Genomic DNA, 15418 nt, shown 5'->3' with positions numbered 1-15418 from the left:
GAGTCAAAATTTTGGCTTGAGACTAGTGGCAGAGGGAAGGTCAATATCTCGCCATAGTTAGCACGATTTATCTTCTGGGGACCATGCTTTTTTAATGCTACATTTAATGGCCAGCAGTTGTTGAATCTGTAGTATTATTCAGTTGTAAATATCTGAATACTGCCCTACATTTTGCAGCAGTCGATATCTATACAAGAGCTCAGTTACCTTTACACATGCAGATGGAGCAGCCCTTCCTGTTCTGTCGATAGCCATCGCTGCAGTGCTTGTCACAGGTGAAGGGAGGACACTTGACACAGCGGCACATCTCACACCCATGCTTGTTCCTCCTGCAGAGCAACAAACATACACATGATGAAGCACACACATGCACACATAAAGGTCCAAGCTACTTCTGTGCAGCTCTAATAATAAAAAATAGACGAACAATGAGGATACCTCCAGGATGAACAGAGGTCTGTGGAACAATATGGTGTTGTGACTGAGCGAAACCCAGATGCTCCAGTCGGTATAATCAACATCTGGACCTGCTTTCCCCCTCTCTATATTAGCTGCCTTTGAAGAAGGCCAAATAAAAGGCCAACACGTGACATCCCTGTGGTTTGCACATCATACCAACCCAAAGACTCTGGAAGGAGCAATCTAAAGCCAATTCAGATGCTTCCAATTCACCCTGCTGCCATCCTTATTGCTCCAAAAGCTTCTGGCTGACATACAATAGCACCAAAGATAAGAACTAATGTAGGCATGCTGATTGGAGAGTACAGAGAAGGAAGGGCAGACAAACAGAAGGGGCTGAGGCCTTCTGATGGTCAGGTGAATTAAGAGAGGATTTAACCGACCAGAAATGACACGTGTCAGAGAAAAACAACATTAAAAGGATATTATCAAATTGAAAGGGAGAGGAGCAGTATGAAGTGCGGAGGCTAAAAATAGGACCAGTTGGATCCAATTATCTGCCTAATAAAACATGGATGAGCTGCAGGTTGATAAATTGTGAAAAACCCAGATGAAAGAATGACCTGTATCTACACTTTTCACATTCTGGACACCCTCTCTATTCCCCCCTATCTCTTTCAGCCTCTGTCAGCCTCCCTAGTGTCTTTCCCTCAAGGTAAGTGATGATACCCATTTTATGAAGCACTGGCCTCATTAGGCCCGGGTAATGACTCTATTAATCTTCATCTGCCAGGGCAGTATAAATAAAAGAAGCCCTCAAGCCCATGGATGCTACTGCATCCCATAAAGAGGACGAAACATCTCAGGCTCAGCAAACAGAGGACCCTATCTATGCTGAAACAGCAATAACAGCTATTGAAACAACACTGCGAGGGCTCGGCCAGCGCCTCACTGTACAAATACAGAGACAGAGAGTGCTGCGACCTTAGAGCAAGGCTTTGTTTAAAGATGGTGTGTGGAATGCCAAGCAGCGCTATGGGCTCCAGGGGGATAGAGGGGGCTTGGGGAGGCTCTAGGGGCCCCGGGGCCCTGGGGACTGCTGGCTTGGCACAATTTCCAGTGTGCAGCAACTGTGATGGCCAGAGGAATGTCATTCATGACCCCGTGAGGTCACAGTGATGATTTTGAGCTATAAAGTATAGTAAACACAACTTTGGTCATAGCGCTAACTTGAGAATGTCCTTCATCTGGTCTGTTAACACAAGAGAGGAGTGCACAGCACATGGTTACACATAGTTTACATTCATTCTGCTTCGGAGGCCTGCGTCTTTAGTTTTGGATATGTTCATTACAGTACTCACAGGATGTCATCAATACAACCAGTGTAAACACAGAGACCCTTTGTGCCTTTTGTTTCTTTGTGGTGGCTGCATGCAGAGGTCTTGTGTGAGAAGACAGATCTGCACTGTCAGGCTGGCAAGCTCTCACAGGATTTCAGACTTCTGAGGCTAGACCTAAACAGCTACTTATGAAGGATAAAGCCAGGACTTCCTGCTTCTTCTTTTCCCCACAGGGTCCCCCTCATCCTCTCTCCTCTCCTCACTCCTCTGGTCTCCTCTCCTCTGGTATCCTGGGCAGACATATCGGGCCCATCTTGAGCCGTGGCTCCGCAGCACGCATGGTTGAGATACCCGAAAGAATCCCAACTGTATACGTTTCATAAAGGCCGCTTTTGTCCTGATGTGTTTTTGATCGTTGTTTTGAGACGGAACGATGATTTATGAAATGAGAGTGGTGCCTGGGGACCAAGCAGTCCCGGTAGAGAGCACTTCCAGATGTTTGATTGGGTTAAATGGGATTAGGGGGAGAGGAATTGCAAGGGGGCTGAGAGGCTGGTGAGGACCTCACAGTGAATTACTCACACACAAACATGCACAAACACAGATTCAGAGACCTGGGATTGGCCACCAAGGTAGGCCCTTTGATCTCGGATGCCAAACTACTGTTGCAATAGCCTGGTCGACTTCCTTTTGACTGGGACCAAACAGGCACATGATAATGTATCGGACTTCTCATTCAACCATACCAGTGTAAACACAGGAGGAGAAAACTTTGTTAAAACTGGGATAGGCTGTTTAATTGTAGCATCACTGGGCAAAAATCCCATGATAAACTTTGAGCATGTTGTAATGCAAGTGGACTGAGAGGAGTCTAGACTTCTGCACTTCCTCTTGGCTCTGTTTTCAGGTTTTAGACAATCTAGCCTGTGACAGCAGACTTTGGCAAATCATAGGTCATTTCAGAGGGAGGGCGTTCCTACTGACTGTTCTACAAATGCAGACACATGTGCATGTCCCCTTTGGGAGCATGATTCAGTAGTGGAGATATTGGAGAAGCGCTTCAGAGATGGACAGGAAAATGTTGCTGACGTTAGAGGCTAGAACCTCAAATCACAGTGTGTCCTCTGCTTCTCTCCCTACCGATACAAACCACCTCGCTGGAGGGGGACTGGAGCAGCAGCTACAGAGACGGACCCCAGTCAGTGGCCGCAGTGACCTGAATCCAACCAGCACAAACCCAAGCTCCAGGGTACCGTCAAGCCCTGACTCCTCACCAGATCAACAAACATTCTGTTATTCTGTTTTTACTGTTAACACAGGTTAGTCCTGGTGCTGCCACCAGCTACCAGACTGCTGTGACAACTGGCTAGATTTCTGCCTATCCCAACTTTAATAGAATCTATTAAAAAAAACACCTTTTAACACACACATGTATGAGCTTAGTGTATAGTTTCCTCATATATCTGCATGTCACATCACTGAGAGCCACAGATGCCTTTAAACAGGCTGAAAACACAGGTTGACAAATGAGCATAGCTGGACTTAGGGGATGAGAAACCCACAGGGTCACTGGGTGTACTTACACATATCCATAGGGGCAGGTCTTGGTGCAGGACAAAGGTCGGCACTTGGGCACAGGGATGCTGCACTCGCACACCTCACAGCCATAATCGTCTCTCTCGTACCCCATTGGGCATTGCAGGGAACAGTATTTTCCCAGGTCAGGGCAGGAGTCATCTGAAAAAGTTGAGGGAGAGGTCATTTGATCACGGGCACAACAATCCATCATCAGTTGCTATGGGGCTGCTCACGGGAACATTCTTGTGACAGAGAAGCTTGGAAAGGCTGTAGCCATGTACGCAAATAAGCTGTCACGAATATAAGTATGTCTTGTATTGCTGTCAAAACCAAGTGGTTGTCATACTGCTTTGACATTAGCATGAGCACATAGGTAAATACAACACTGTTTGTCCAGCGTTATAATGCAAATCTGCAAGAGGCAGCATATAATGAATCACATTCATGCTTCTGCAAGCCGTTCCCTGAAACATCAACCCTTTGGCTTCAACGTAAAGTGAGTAAAGTGAACTTACTGTTGAGACAATGGCAGAGCAGACATCCATTTTTGTCTTGTTGGAAGCCGTACGGGCAGTCACTCCCTGACAGGGAGCAGTTTTCCAGGGGAGGGCATAGTATGGGGCTGACTGTCTCATAAGAAGGCTCTGGAAAACAAAAGAGATGATGAGGGTAAGAACTTTGCATGAGAGCAACAACAAAGAACAAACTGTGATTTCTTTTATGATTTCCTTTCTGTTTTTTTTTTTCTCAATATGTGTGGAGGATGCCCTCAGGTGTTATATCTCATCGATGCTTTTGGTGCCAACTGTAATAGCTACCTATTTACACTGCTCTTATTTTTGGAGTAAACAGTAATTACACATAAATGTAGAGCAATTACACCAGGGTGGGTCGCACTGTAAGGGGTATTATACCTCACCGTCTTATTGTGTGGAACTGTCTCTCATTAATAAGTTGAACGTTTCTAAAGAGTATAGCTGTAGGACTGCCAGCGAAAACAATGGGGTGTCCCCTGGATTGAAGTTCGACAGCCCAGACCCTCTTGAATCAGAGCCAGCTTTATTGTGAAGCCACAATAAAGGATGAGGAGAGCTGGGAACACACAGACCTAGCACCATAGCAATTCCCGTCAAACGCCTCTCGCCACGTTCTGTGGGAGGAGCAGCCCAACGAGCTGTAACTAATTACGCTCACAAAAAAAGGATCCACTTCAATTATGCGGCCTCCTGCGTTAAAAGCACGGCGCAGCCTCACACACACAGGTGGGTCTCATTTTGGCGGGCAAGGGTAATAAAGGAACACAAAGAACCCTGCAGCTTGAAGAATGCTTCGTGGCCTCCCCTTTAATGAGCCCATGCCGACATGGCCTCTGTAGCAAAGCTGCGGGGCCACAGGAGCCTCCGACATGTGGTATGTGGCTTAATATGAACCTCATATCTGTATGAGCTATATATTAGATATGATAAATACAAAAAAGCACCTTCACAGAAGGGACAGCACTCTCCAGGGATCTTGACAGGGTACTGGCAGCTCTGTTTGCAGGCCATGGCCGTGCAGTGCGGTTCTCCATCCACACACTGACAAAAGGTGCAGTCGTCCTCTTTCCACTGCTCCTCATGGGCCCGCAGCTTATTATTCACCCAGCAACTGGCCTTAGTGCTGTCCATCGACAGTAACTCCACATCTGTGGGGAAAGGAAGAGACATAAATATTTTGGGTTAGGGAATCTTTGATGTGTTCTTTGCAAAGTCACATGTATAGCTTGGTTTTCCAATGAATGTAACTCAAACCCAAAGCTACAGCCCAATGTACCTTATACTACATCCTCTACTGTAATTGAATTAACAGGAGACAGAGGGAGAGCAGAGCTGAGGGAAGCAGGATACTCCATGAGGGAGCTAACAAGATATGGAAACTGGCTTGTTACCAAAAGCTGTTGGATTTTAGCTGATTTATCAACATTCATAAGTGGGGAGAGGCCTCCTGGCTTTGCGACAACATACATAGAGATTTAAGTTGAAAAGAGACAGACAAGTTTTAGGGTATCACTGTGTCGTCCTGAGAGAGATTTGATCATTGTAAACACAGCAAGTGTAATGACATCCATAACTGCTGGTCCCCACAGTGTCTACTCACCTTTTGGCTGACAGTCTGAACTCATCCATGTGAGTTTCAGCTGTGAGGCCTATGGTCAAAGGCTAGGTCTAGAGCTCCAGTATCTGGAACTCAGTACCCTTTTTTCAATGCTCAACTCCCTTTGTAATTACAAAAATGTAATTTTTGAACAAGCTCCTAAGGTGACGTAGTAGTAGACCCAAAAGAAATTCTGCTCCTTTGGTCTTTTCTATGCACACATAAAGCTTATCTTCTGTCTCGGATTGTCTGTCTGCTTGTGTGTGTGTGTGTGTGTCTACTTGTCTAGCAGTGATACTGGGCTATTACTAATAGACCAGATGCCGAAACTAACACAGTACATTGGCACTGCAGCGATAGTTTTGGCTGTGGAGCTCTCTCCCTCAGGTACCGAAACTGGGCACTGATGGATTTAACATGGATCCGAACTCAGTGGTACCAACGTCATTTGGTCGGTACCCTTAAAAGTATTGTACTCAATGGTATGGTACTCAACCCTAGCTGGGTCAGAGTCTGATATCATAAATTTCACCATAAAGCAAACAAAGAACTTTGCACAGAAAGCTACATTTTAGATCTGTAGCCATTAGTCTTAAGGAGGAACTATAAAGTTTGAGACAGTTTAAAAGCCAATCTGTAAAGGCATTCGGCTCAGCTTGAGGTCATGTATGATGCCTGAACCCAGCACTAGGAGATTTTTTTTTTTCATTTACTGTAAACAGTTTTAATTGTTTCTGTTGCACTGTTTATTGGTAACAGAGGCAGGTTAGAAGGTGGTCTCAGAATTTTTCCTGTGTGTCAGTGTGAAACAAAGGTGCGTTCATATTTCTGTGTGTTTATGTGTTTGGTGCAGCTTTACTGAATCTGTGTGAGAGGGAAAAAGGGTGCTGTGTACTGTTCACAGGAGTCCAATTTGCCCTATCTGATCCCAGCTGAGTTTTGGCTGCTGAGGTCCCATCCATCTGGTCGTGATTAACCTGAACAGGACCTATTTTTCTCTCTTTCTCTGCTTCAATGTGTACATCTCACATATGCTGTACCATGACCTTTATAATGAAACTTTAAAGGGTCACTCCAGGATTTTAACATTTTACTTCCACGAGGCTGGGGGACTCATAACAGACAGATTAAAAACAAGAGTGGTCTGAAGTGATGCAGCAGATGTCGGGTCATCCAGACTATTTGTCCATAATACTTATTAAGCCCTCCAAACTCTGAGGCCTACACTTCCCATAATGCATCTTTCAATTTGCTTCATGTTAAAAATATGTTGTCTCCAAGCCCATGATGAGAAATAAACTTTGTAGTACAATCTCAGACAAAAAATGCTATGAGTTTTCAGTGTAAAAAACTTGCTACACATTGACTTAATACGCAGATGACTACCAGATTTATTTTGGTAAATTACTTCTTTATTGAACCTGCATTTATTGATTTTTGTTTTGGCCACTTAGGTCAAACTGTGTTTTCAGATTGTACTATTATTACCTTACAAATTTTATCTGGCAGATATGGTGCAATGTTTGCATGTATTTGGCCCAATATTCAGACTCCTTTTAGCTCTGTTTTTGGTCTCCAACAACTCCTGACAAAAATTTCTGGCTCTAAAACTCCTAAATATTGCACTATGTTCACCAGCTAGATGCTACCTTTGTATGTCTGATGTTTAGTTAGCTCTTTTGCCAGAAACAGTTGCCTGCCCCTGCCGTATACAGTAAAACTGTGGGCTGTAAAACAAAAACAATGGGCTGAAAGAAGCAAAAGCGCTCCGACAAGCTGAGGGGAACAGCAGAGTCTGGTGATAACTCCTTGTGGCTTTACTATAAGAAACCCTTTTCACATTACACCTAAACACTTGATCCACTGTTCATGTGGAAATATTGATTAGTACAGGTTAAAGTATAATCACAACCAGGTAAATTTAAATACATCTCTTAATCCAGATTAAGAGCATTACGGCCGATGTTCTCCGCAGTGAGCCATGCAGTTAAGTAAGAGCAGCTTTCCATAAGTAAAAGATGAAAGCATTCCATACCATCTAAACGCCTACATAGTCCAGGTGTACCTCCAACACCGACCTAACATGATCTCCTCTGCAGTCTCGCTCTTTGTCTTCTTCCTTCGCTCTCATGCGACCGAACTGTAGCCAAGCAGGCAGAGGCTAAAACTGGCTTCCCACCTCAATCCACTGGCTTCTGGCAGACTGTAATGTGGTCACCATATGCGCTGCAAACTGATTTTTTTTTAACAACTGCTCATATCAGAGCTCCCTACCTGGCTTTGAAAACACGTGTTTTGCGATTGGGTCCCCCCCATTAAGCCAGTGCCAGATATTACAAAGCCAAGCCCTACACTCTGAAGAGGGATTTTATGTTCTTAAGTCTCCCAAGTGGAAATGAATACCGGGCTGGTGCTTTAGTGGGCGTCTTGTATGCCAGGCATGTTAACAACTGGTTATATGAGGAAGCCATTAAGGTAGGTTCACTAGAGGTAAGTGTCAGGCATGATGGATTTTGATATCACCTCTACCTCTCCTGCATCAGCTTTCCACTCTGCCAGCTGGCCACACAGGCCTTCTCGTCTGTGCCACATCACCTGTGGCTTAAACCTCAGAAGCCCAAGTATAGAACAGAATCTCCCAATTCCATTGCAATGGTTGGCAAATTAAAGAATTAAGTTGCCAATGAAAACTGTATAAGAGAAGTGGACGTGGCCTTCGGGTGTGAAAAGAGAAGCCAATGCGAAAGTGCCTGAAACCAGGTGGCGACTGCACTGGTTGCAAAAAGATGTCTGATTGTATAGAAGTCAATGAGAAAATGACCCTACTTCTCACTTTATTTATTACCTCAGTAAAAATTTTCCTAATGAATTTATGGTCTCAATCACAAGTCTCAAGTCTACTTGATGGTCATTTTGTAATTGATGGTCCTATTTAAAGTAAAATGCATGTTAAAGCATGGTACGTTTTAGAGGGTGGCTAACTTCTGATTGACAAGTTGCTACCATGGCGACCTGTCAATCAAGATAGAGGTGTAGTAGTAAACCAAGATAGCGACGGCCAAAGTGCCAAACTCAAGGCTTCAAAACTGCCCACAAACCACTGGGTGACATCACAGTGCCTACATCCACTATTTTATACAGTCCATGTATGTCACATCTTAACAACATAACAAGGTAAAGGTGTGTACCTATGCAGACAGGGCAACACTCGCCCTCAGGAATGTAGAAGTTTTCACAGTCCAGTTCAGCGCACTCTGCCTTGGAGCAGAAGGAGATTCCTCCCCGGCATTGACACAGCCAACAGGGGTCCATGCGGTACACCTCACCCTCGGAAAACTCCTTCCCATTGTGGACACACTTGGGAGTGACTGAGGAGAAGAACAAGAAAGAAAAGAATCAGACACCATGTGAGGATGGTAATGCTTTACACACACTGCAGATGACGAATAGGGCACAGTGCTCTGTCAGGTGTCCATCACATTTGGCAAAGATTAACACAAGGATTTTCTCCTTGTGACTTTATGACAGAAAAATGCAGTTTTCAATCGCGCATGTCAAGCTTGATCAGTGAGAGACTATCACGATGGTATACAATCAATTACAAATTCATAAACACATCCATTCATTTTTCTGCAATTGATGGAAATGTTTATCTGAACCAAATGGTGCTGAGGCAGACACTGGTGGCTGAGGTTAAGCCTGCGGGCTGGAATGGCATTCATCAGACAATGAAGCCAAGTCCATGAGGAGGAATTTCACAGGGATCTATCAAATCTTGAAAAGGCGTCGAACTCTTGCAGTGGCGGGTAAAAGAAAACAGTAGTGGGTCTGAGGCTTTGGCAGAATCTGGGCTCAGTGTGCTGGTGGCAGGTGGAGTGAATCAATGCTCCGGCCTGCCTTTCCCAAAAGCATCTTAGGACCTTGCTGTGTTCCCACTACTATCAAATAAAATGAGCTTAGTTACAGCCCCTTTGGAAAACCAAGGTCTGGTCTTGTGTCCAAACAAGTAAAGTACCAGTAAAGACCAGAATATAAAGGGAAAACCTTGCACACAGGGACCTTAAAGGGACACTTCAATATCAAAACCACATATTTTCATTTGCACATATGGGTTCTTCTCTGGCTACAAAGTGAATGTGGACAAAACAATGGCTATGGATATAGGTGGTAAAATTTCAGAAACAGTCAAGCTTCAGAGCAGATTCAAATGGCCAAAAGATCAAATATCTCAAAATTAAAATCCCCTCATCTTTAGAAAAGTTGTATGGCGCAAACTACAAAAGCATGGTCCAAAACATTAGTAAGGATTTGGACTGATGGTCGATGGTCGACGTCCACTATCTCTGTTCGGCCGGATCGTAAGTATACGCATGAATGTATTGCCTAAACTTCTTTATCCATTTACCTACTGATATTCCTAAATCCACATTTGATCAATTGGACAGGTTTATCTCAAAATTTATATGGCAAGGAAGCCATAGAATTAGACTAAAATCATTGCAGCTTTGTAAACCACATGGAGGGCTCAAACTCCCGAACTTAAAATGCTCCTGCTTGGCCTGCACAGTTAAAACCTTTAACAACAAGGATTTAGAATCTTTCCTGTCTACGTTGGCTCAATATAGAAAAAAAAACAAAAACTTGTGTATGGCCCCTACAGACTCCGCCTTTCCCAGACAGCCCCTAATGGAAACTCAAATGGGTGAATGTTGGAGATATCGGCCGTAGAGATGTCTGCCTTCATTCAAATATAATGGAACTAGATGGCACTCAGCTTGTGGTGCTCAAAGCGCCAGAAAAATACTTTTAAAAAACTCAACAGCAATGTTTCTTTCCAGAAACAATGGCCCAGTTACTTAAGAAAATCCGCAGGCCTTGTTTTGAGCAGTTTCATGTAGGAACTATTTTCTTTCTATCGAACCACACCTGCTAACTGTACAGAAGGAAGAGTGCATCTACTGCCAGCCCACCTGGCACCACTGAACCAGCTAACACTACTACAAAATAAGGCCTTATAGTTGACATATGGGTAAGCTATTTTGACCTATTTTCATCAAAAGTATATCATTTTTTTTGTTGAGTCTTTATGTTTGGATTCTAGGTTTTTCAATTCAGCCTGAAAGGGGTTAAGTTTTTCTGCTCTTTGTTTCTTAAGAAAAGATGTTACTGCATCCCAGTGCACTGGTGGAGTCGACCCTTGGTTGTCATTATATTCTAAATAATCTGCCATTTCTTTTGAAAACGGATTGATCCTGTGTTTATTCAATATGCTAGAATTAAATCTCCAATGTGTGAGCTTTCTTCTATATGTCGTTGTTACAGACAGATTCAATGAGCAGTGGTCAGAGAGATCTGTTGTTGTAATACAACATCTTGCACCTTGCCGATATCCGTTCCAAATAATAAAAAGTAATCAATTCTTGAATATGTTAAGTGGGGAGATGAAAAGAAAGTAAGGAATTGATGGATTAAAATGTCTCCAAACGTCAGTCAGTCCTTTCTTTGTTATTTTTTTTAATGAGATATTCTCGTTTGATGAGTCAAGGTGAGGGTTCAGAATGATATTGAAATTGCCTCCACATACAAGAGTCCCTTGTGCTTCTATTGCAATCCTATCCTAGCAGATTATATACATTGTAGAAAGTAAACAATTGTCCGCCAACTTTCCCTTTATCAGTATGAATCTACCTTCTTTATCAGTAACCATGGATACATGTTTCATAGGCTACTCTTCCAGAAATCAGTACAACTACCCCTCTTGTATGTTTTCATGTGGGTTTCCTGCAATGAGTTTATTTCCAGTTAATAAACTCATTGTTATTTTTGGTTTCCAGGCTTTTAATAGTGGGGTGACCTCTTGTTGACACAGAAATGCTTTCAGTATATTCTCCTCCATGCTGGTGAAGACCGTGTCATCTCCAACGGTGGCTACCTGAAGTCCCTGTGCCCTCAGCTCCTGTGCGGCCACCTGTGCGTCCTCGAAGGTGTAGGAAGAGTGCACTATTGAATTTGGATCCTGGTGAAAGGTTTTTGGAATTGGATGTCTTTCTCTTTGAGTGCTTTTCTAATTCCCCCATATACACTCTTGACCTTGGAGTAGCATCGGATCCTGGCCTCTTTGTCAGAACTCCATGTGCACGCTGACATACCATCGGGTAAGAGGAGCTCCATTGTTAGCAAGCTTTCCATAAATGTCATCATCGAATTGCCCTCCAAGTCCACTGGTGCATATTACATCCAAATGTTGTTTCTTCTTAATCTGCTTTCCAGAACAGTGACTTTATCCCGCAGCATGCGTTGTTCCTTCAACAGACACAGTAGTGCCTCTTGAGTCATAGCACTGCTTGCTTCCATATCGGAGATGCATTCCTCCACCTCGACAATAGCCTGGCCTTGAGTTTGGAGTGTCGCACCGACCTCAGATAGCCTCTGGTTAAGCTCGTGTTTTAGTGTTCTTCATTCAAGTCCTTCCTTAAATCTTCTTTAAGCTCAGAAATAGCCGCCTGTATAACTTTTTTGAAGACCAAGAATTCTTCAAAGACATTTTATGGAGCAGATGGTCTACCAACTCATAAGCTTCTTCTCTCCTAACATTAACTAGCAGGACGCCATATTCCTCATCTGAGGGCTCCTCTTGGTCTTTTTCAATCCCAAGCATGGCTTCACTTGAAGTCCTGCTGTCGAGTTTTTCAGATGTATTTTTTGGTGCTCTAAACACAAGCCGAGTGCCATCTAGTCCCATTATATTGGAGACAAGGCAGACATCTCTACGGTCAACACTCAGCAGCTCACACCAAATTGATTGAGATTTATATAGCACTACAGGTAAGAGGAAAAATGTGTATATTTGATTTTGGGGTGAACTCTCCCTTTAAAGTTTTTTGAATCCGTGCATAAATGTCTGTGTGCGTAATATCCATAATACCATCCTAACTTTCAGTTTCCGCAAAATGAGGCTAATATGATTAATTGTTTAAAATGAATGGTGATAGTTTTGTAGCTGAAGGAGAAGTAAGATTACCGCATAACATCTCAATGGTAATACTAGATTTACACATTCAAACGCACCACATTGGTTTGGGTGACTTAACTTTCTAAGATCTTAACAAACCACACAGCACTTTTTCATCAAACACACTCCTACATTAGGGGAGTGAGGCAATGTGGTTATGTAAGAAAGTCTCCAGACTCATAGACGAGTAGCTACACTAGTTAGGTGAGTAAATGCATTGCACAGATGCAAGCAGATGTGGGGGCCAGCGGTTGCTATAAATGAGAGGCGAGGGTTACAGCGGCATCTGTACACCATACCTTTGGGTGCAGACTTACAACGTCTGCGCCGATGACCCCATGCCTCCTGACAACCAGCACTGTGCTCTAATACAAAGCAGGTGGGCCAACCGAGTTGAAAGTAGAGCGGGATTTGTTGATCTTTTATTCTCTTCATTGCCATCTTCTTGTTCCATTCTTTCTTTTCCTCTCTGCCTCTCTCAGTATTCCTGCCGTCCTGCTTTGCGTGCAGCAAAACCAAGCAGAGAAAATGCAATAAGCACTTTAGCTGGCCGAAATCAAAAGGCACGGCAACGTTTTTTAACGCTCACAGAAGCAATAGGAAGTCACATGAGAGGATGCTCACATGTGATTTCCGCAGTGTTTGTTAATGGTAATCCCTATAACAACTTGCGGCACAGAGTCTAAATTCCAATCATGCTTTGTGATGTTCAGGCTTCTCTAAATTGAGGTGAGGATTGGATGTGGAGATGTGCATGGGCTATAAAAGATTGACCCAAAGATTTTCTAAATCATTCATAATGGACTGTCATGCTGACGCTTCTCGTGGTTTACAAGCGAATGAAGCAAAACCACAGTGGGGAAACTTGAGTTTTTCCCAGAGAAGAATAATGATGGGATTTATTAAAATCAACTTTGCAGTGATACTGTTGATCAGCTCAGAATATCAAATGACAGGGAAGAAATACGAGTTTAAGTTGTGCCACAAAAACAACCGCTCATCAGTGCCTGAGGACATGCTTGTTGCGTGTTTATAACAAACTCAAGCTGAGCCCCCTGAGAACCGTTATGGTAGTGATGTCAGCCTTATTGCTTAACACTGGCGTAAATCTCAAAAGAACATGTGCTGTCCCGAACCTACTCTGCATCCAGGGCTCACTATGGGGGACATGATGCGGAATCTGTGCCAGCTAAAGTATTGATAAACAGCAGACAACGGCTAAACAGGACCAAACAGGATCATCTGTAGCATCAGATGACATCAGGTCAGGACGGTGCTGCCAGGTTTGCTCTGCCACCCAGATACAGCCATTCTCCGGCCAACAGTGGAAAGAGTCTATCATCGACTGAGGCCAAAACACACAGGTGGGATTTATTGTCACTGCACACACTGACCCTGACTAAATATGAGTCCTCAGCCAAGTGGGCAATGGAAACAAGTTAATCAGTCCAAGCCAGACACGCAGAGACAATGGGGGGCCATGCTAAAGTTCCATTAGAGGATAGGTATTGAAAGCAGCGTAGACTTATAAGATACAGTATTTGTTGCCACTGCTTTAGGGGCCTCTGGGGAGGTGACCAGGGAGCCCAGTGTGTGTCCTTGTCCGTGTCCCTGTCTGCGGAGCTTTCTGACACGGCGCGCAGTCATGCAGGCCTAACGGACGGTAGGGGCAGCACAAAAGGCATCAAGCCCCAGGCCCAAAGAGCAGCAGACACTTGTTATCAAAACACTGATCCCATGGCCCCCACGGCTGCCATTCAGCCCCCGCCGGCCTGCCGGACTCGATTACCCTCCCCACTGGCAGACTGGAGCACATAAAAAGCATTCCCATCAATGAACTGTTGAACCTTTTCCCTTTGGACGTGTGACCAGACAGGAACCCTTTGACACTGCACTTCTGTTGAGCAAATTCGTAGCCTAAGCACTTTTCTGGTCACTGGGCTCGTTAAGTCCATTAATTCCGGGACACGGCACTCATTTATGCATGTGGAGGGGCCAGAATGGGAATTTGTTCTGTTGGTAAAACAGCGAATATTTGTTGGGAGCACAGAGTAAACACACCAATACCGCAGGTCCCCTCCCTGCCTTCCTGACTCTCCTGGCTGCCTCTGAGCCACGTCAGAGAGCGCTGAGGTCTCTCCGTATGTGCTCAACATCTGCTCTCTCTTTCTCTGCATTTCCTGTCTCTTACTCACCAGGTGAGAAAATGGCGCAGGAGCGTACTTCACACCAGCAATCTACTTTAAAAGACCCATTATATTTAGTATCCCTTCAGGCAACAGAAATATTTGTGGATACACCCTTGAAAAAATGCCTTTGAACTGTGGTCTTAACCCTGGGAGGCATCGACCCGGCCTGATAAACAGCCCAACAGTAATTATCCAATCAGCAATTTTCCTTTTCATCTGTGGACATTTGGTCAGCAGGGAGGAAAGCCTTACTCTGAGGAAAATAATTGCCTCCTCAAAGGCGATGAATCTCACACCAACTGTGCCATTGCTACCCCCAGTGGGAGGCCAATCGAAACAGATTGTGTAGTGTGCAGTTCAGTGTAATAACCTTTCTGGCATTCAAAGACATCACAGCAGTCTCCTGGCTGACCGCTGGCCTGGCTGAGCGGTACGGCGCGCTGTCCGCTTGGGCACTGGGGCTTGTGGCAGGCACGGAGGTCGCAAGTGCACTGGGACGGGATGGAGGGGCAGCAGCCAGCAGGGGGCGTGTAGCTCTTGGTCAGGACTGAACCCTTAGGGCAGGAGGGCACCTGCAGAGCGGGGCATGTCACACCGGCACACCTCAGCTCCTCTGAAACACACAGACATGGATGCATTCACATTAAGAGACATGCGGGTATGTAGCATATCTTAGTCTATCTTTGTCATTTACTGTAACACCACCTTCAACAGCTCTAGACCCGACAGTACCCGCACTGTTCTGCAAGAGGAATGAGAGTTTTTTC

The 15418-nt window shown here is 44.4% G+C and overlaps 1 protein-coding gene across 1 annotated transcript in view; it reads right to left on the bottom strand.

The window, feature by feature from the left end:
* LOC117267476 (cysteine-rich motor neuron 1 protein) overlaps positions 1-15418 on the bottom strand; it is a 44085-nt gene that overhangs the window by 12669 nt on the left and 15998 nt on the right. The window contains exons 4-9 of the mRNA XM_033643407.2: positions 15022-15264; positions 8639-8818; positions 4798-5001; positions 3833-3961; positions 3323-3476; positions 208-329 (exon numbers count right to left, since the gene is read on the bottom strand). Coding sequence (XP_033499298.2) covers positions 208-329; positions 3323-3476; positions 3833-3961; positions 4798-5001; positions 8639-8818; positions 15022-15264 — 1032 coding nt within the window. The remainder of the gene's footprint in view (positions 1-207; positions 330-3322; positions 3477-3832; positions 3962-4797; positions 5002-8638; positions 8819-15021; positions 15265-15418) is intronic.

Source organism: Epinephelus lanceolatus, chromosome 15 (assembly GCF_041903045.1).
Source record: "Epinephelus lanceolatus isolate andai-2023 chromosome 15, ASM4190304v1, whole genome shotgun sequence".
In the NCBI taxonomy this organism is placed as follows: domain Eukaryota; kingdom Metazoa; phylum Chordata; class Actinopteri; order Perciformes; family Serranidae; genus Epinephelus; species Epinephelus lanceolatus.
Note: the sequence above shows the minus strand (reverse complement) of the source record. Positions and strands in the feature narration are given on the sequence as shown.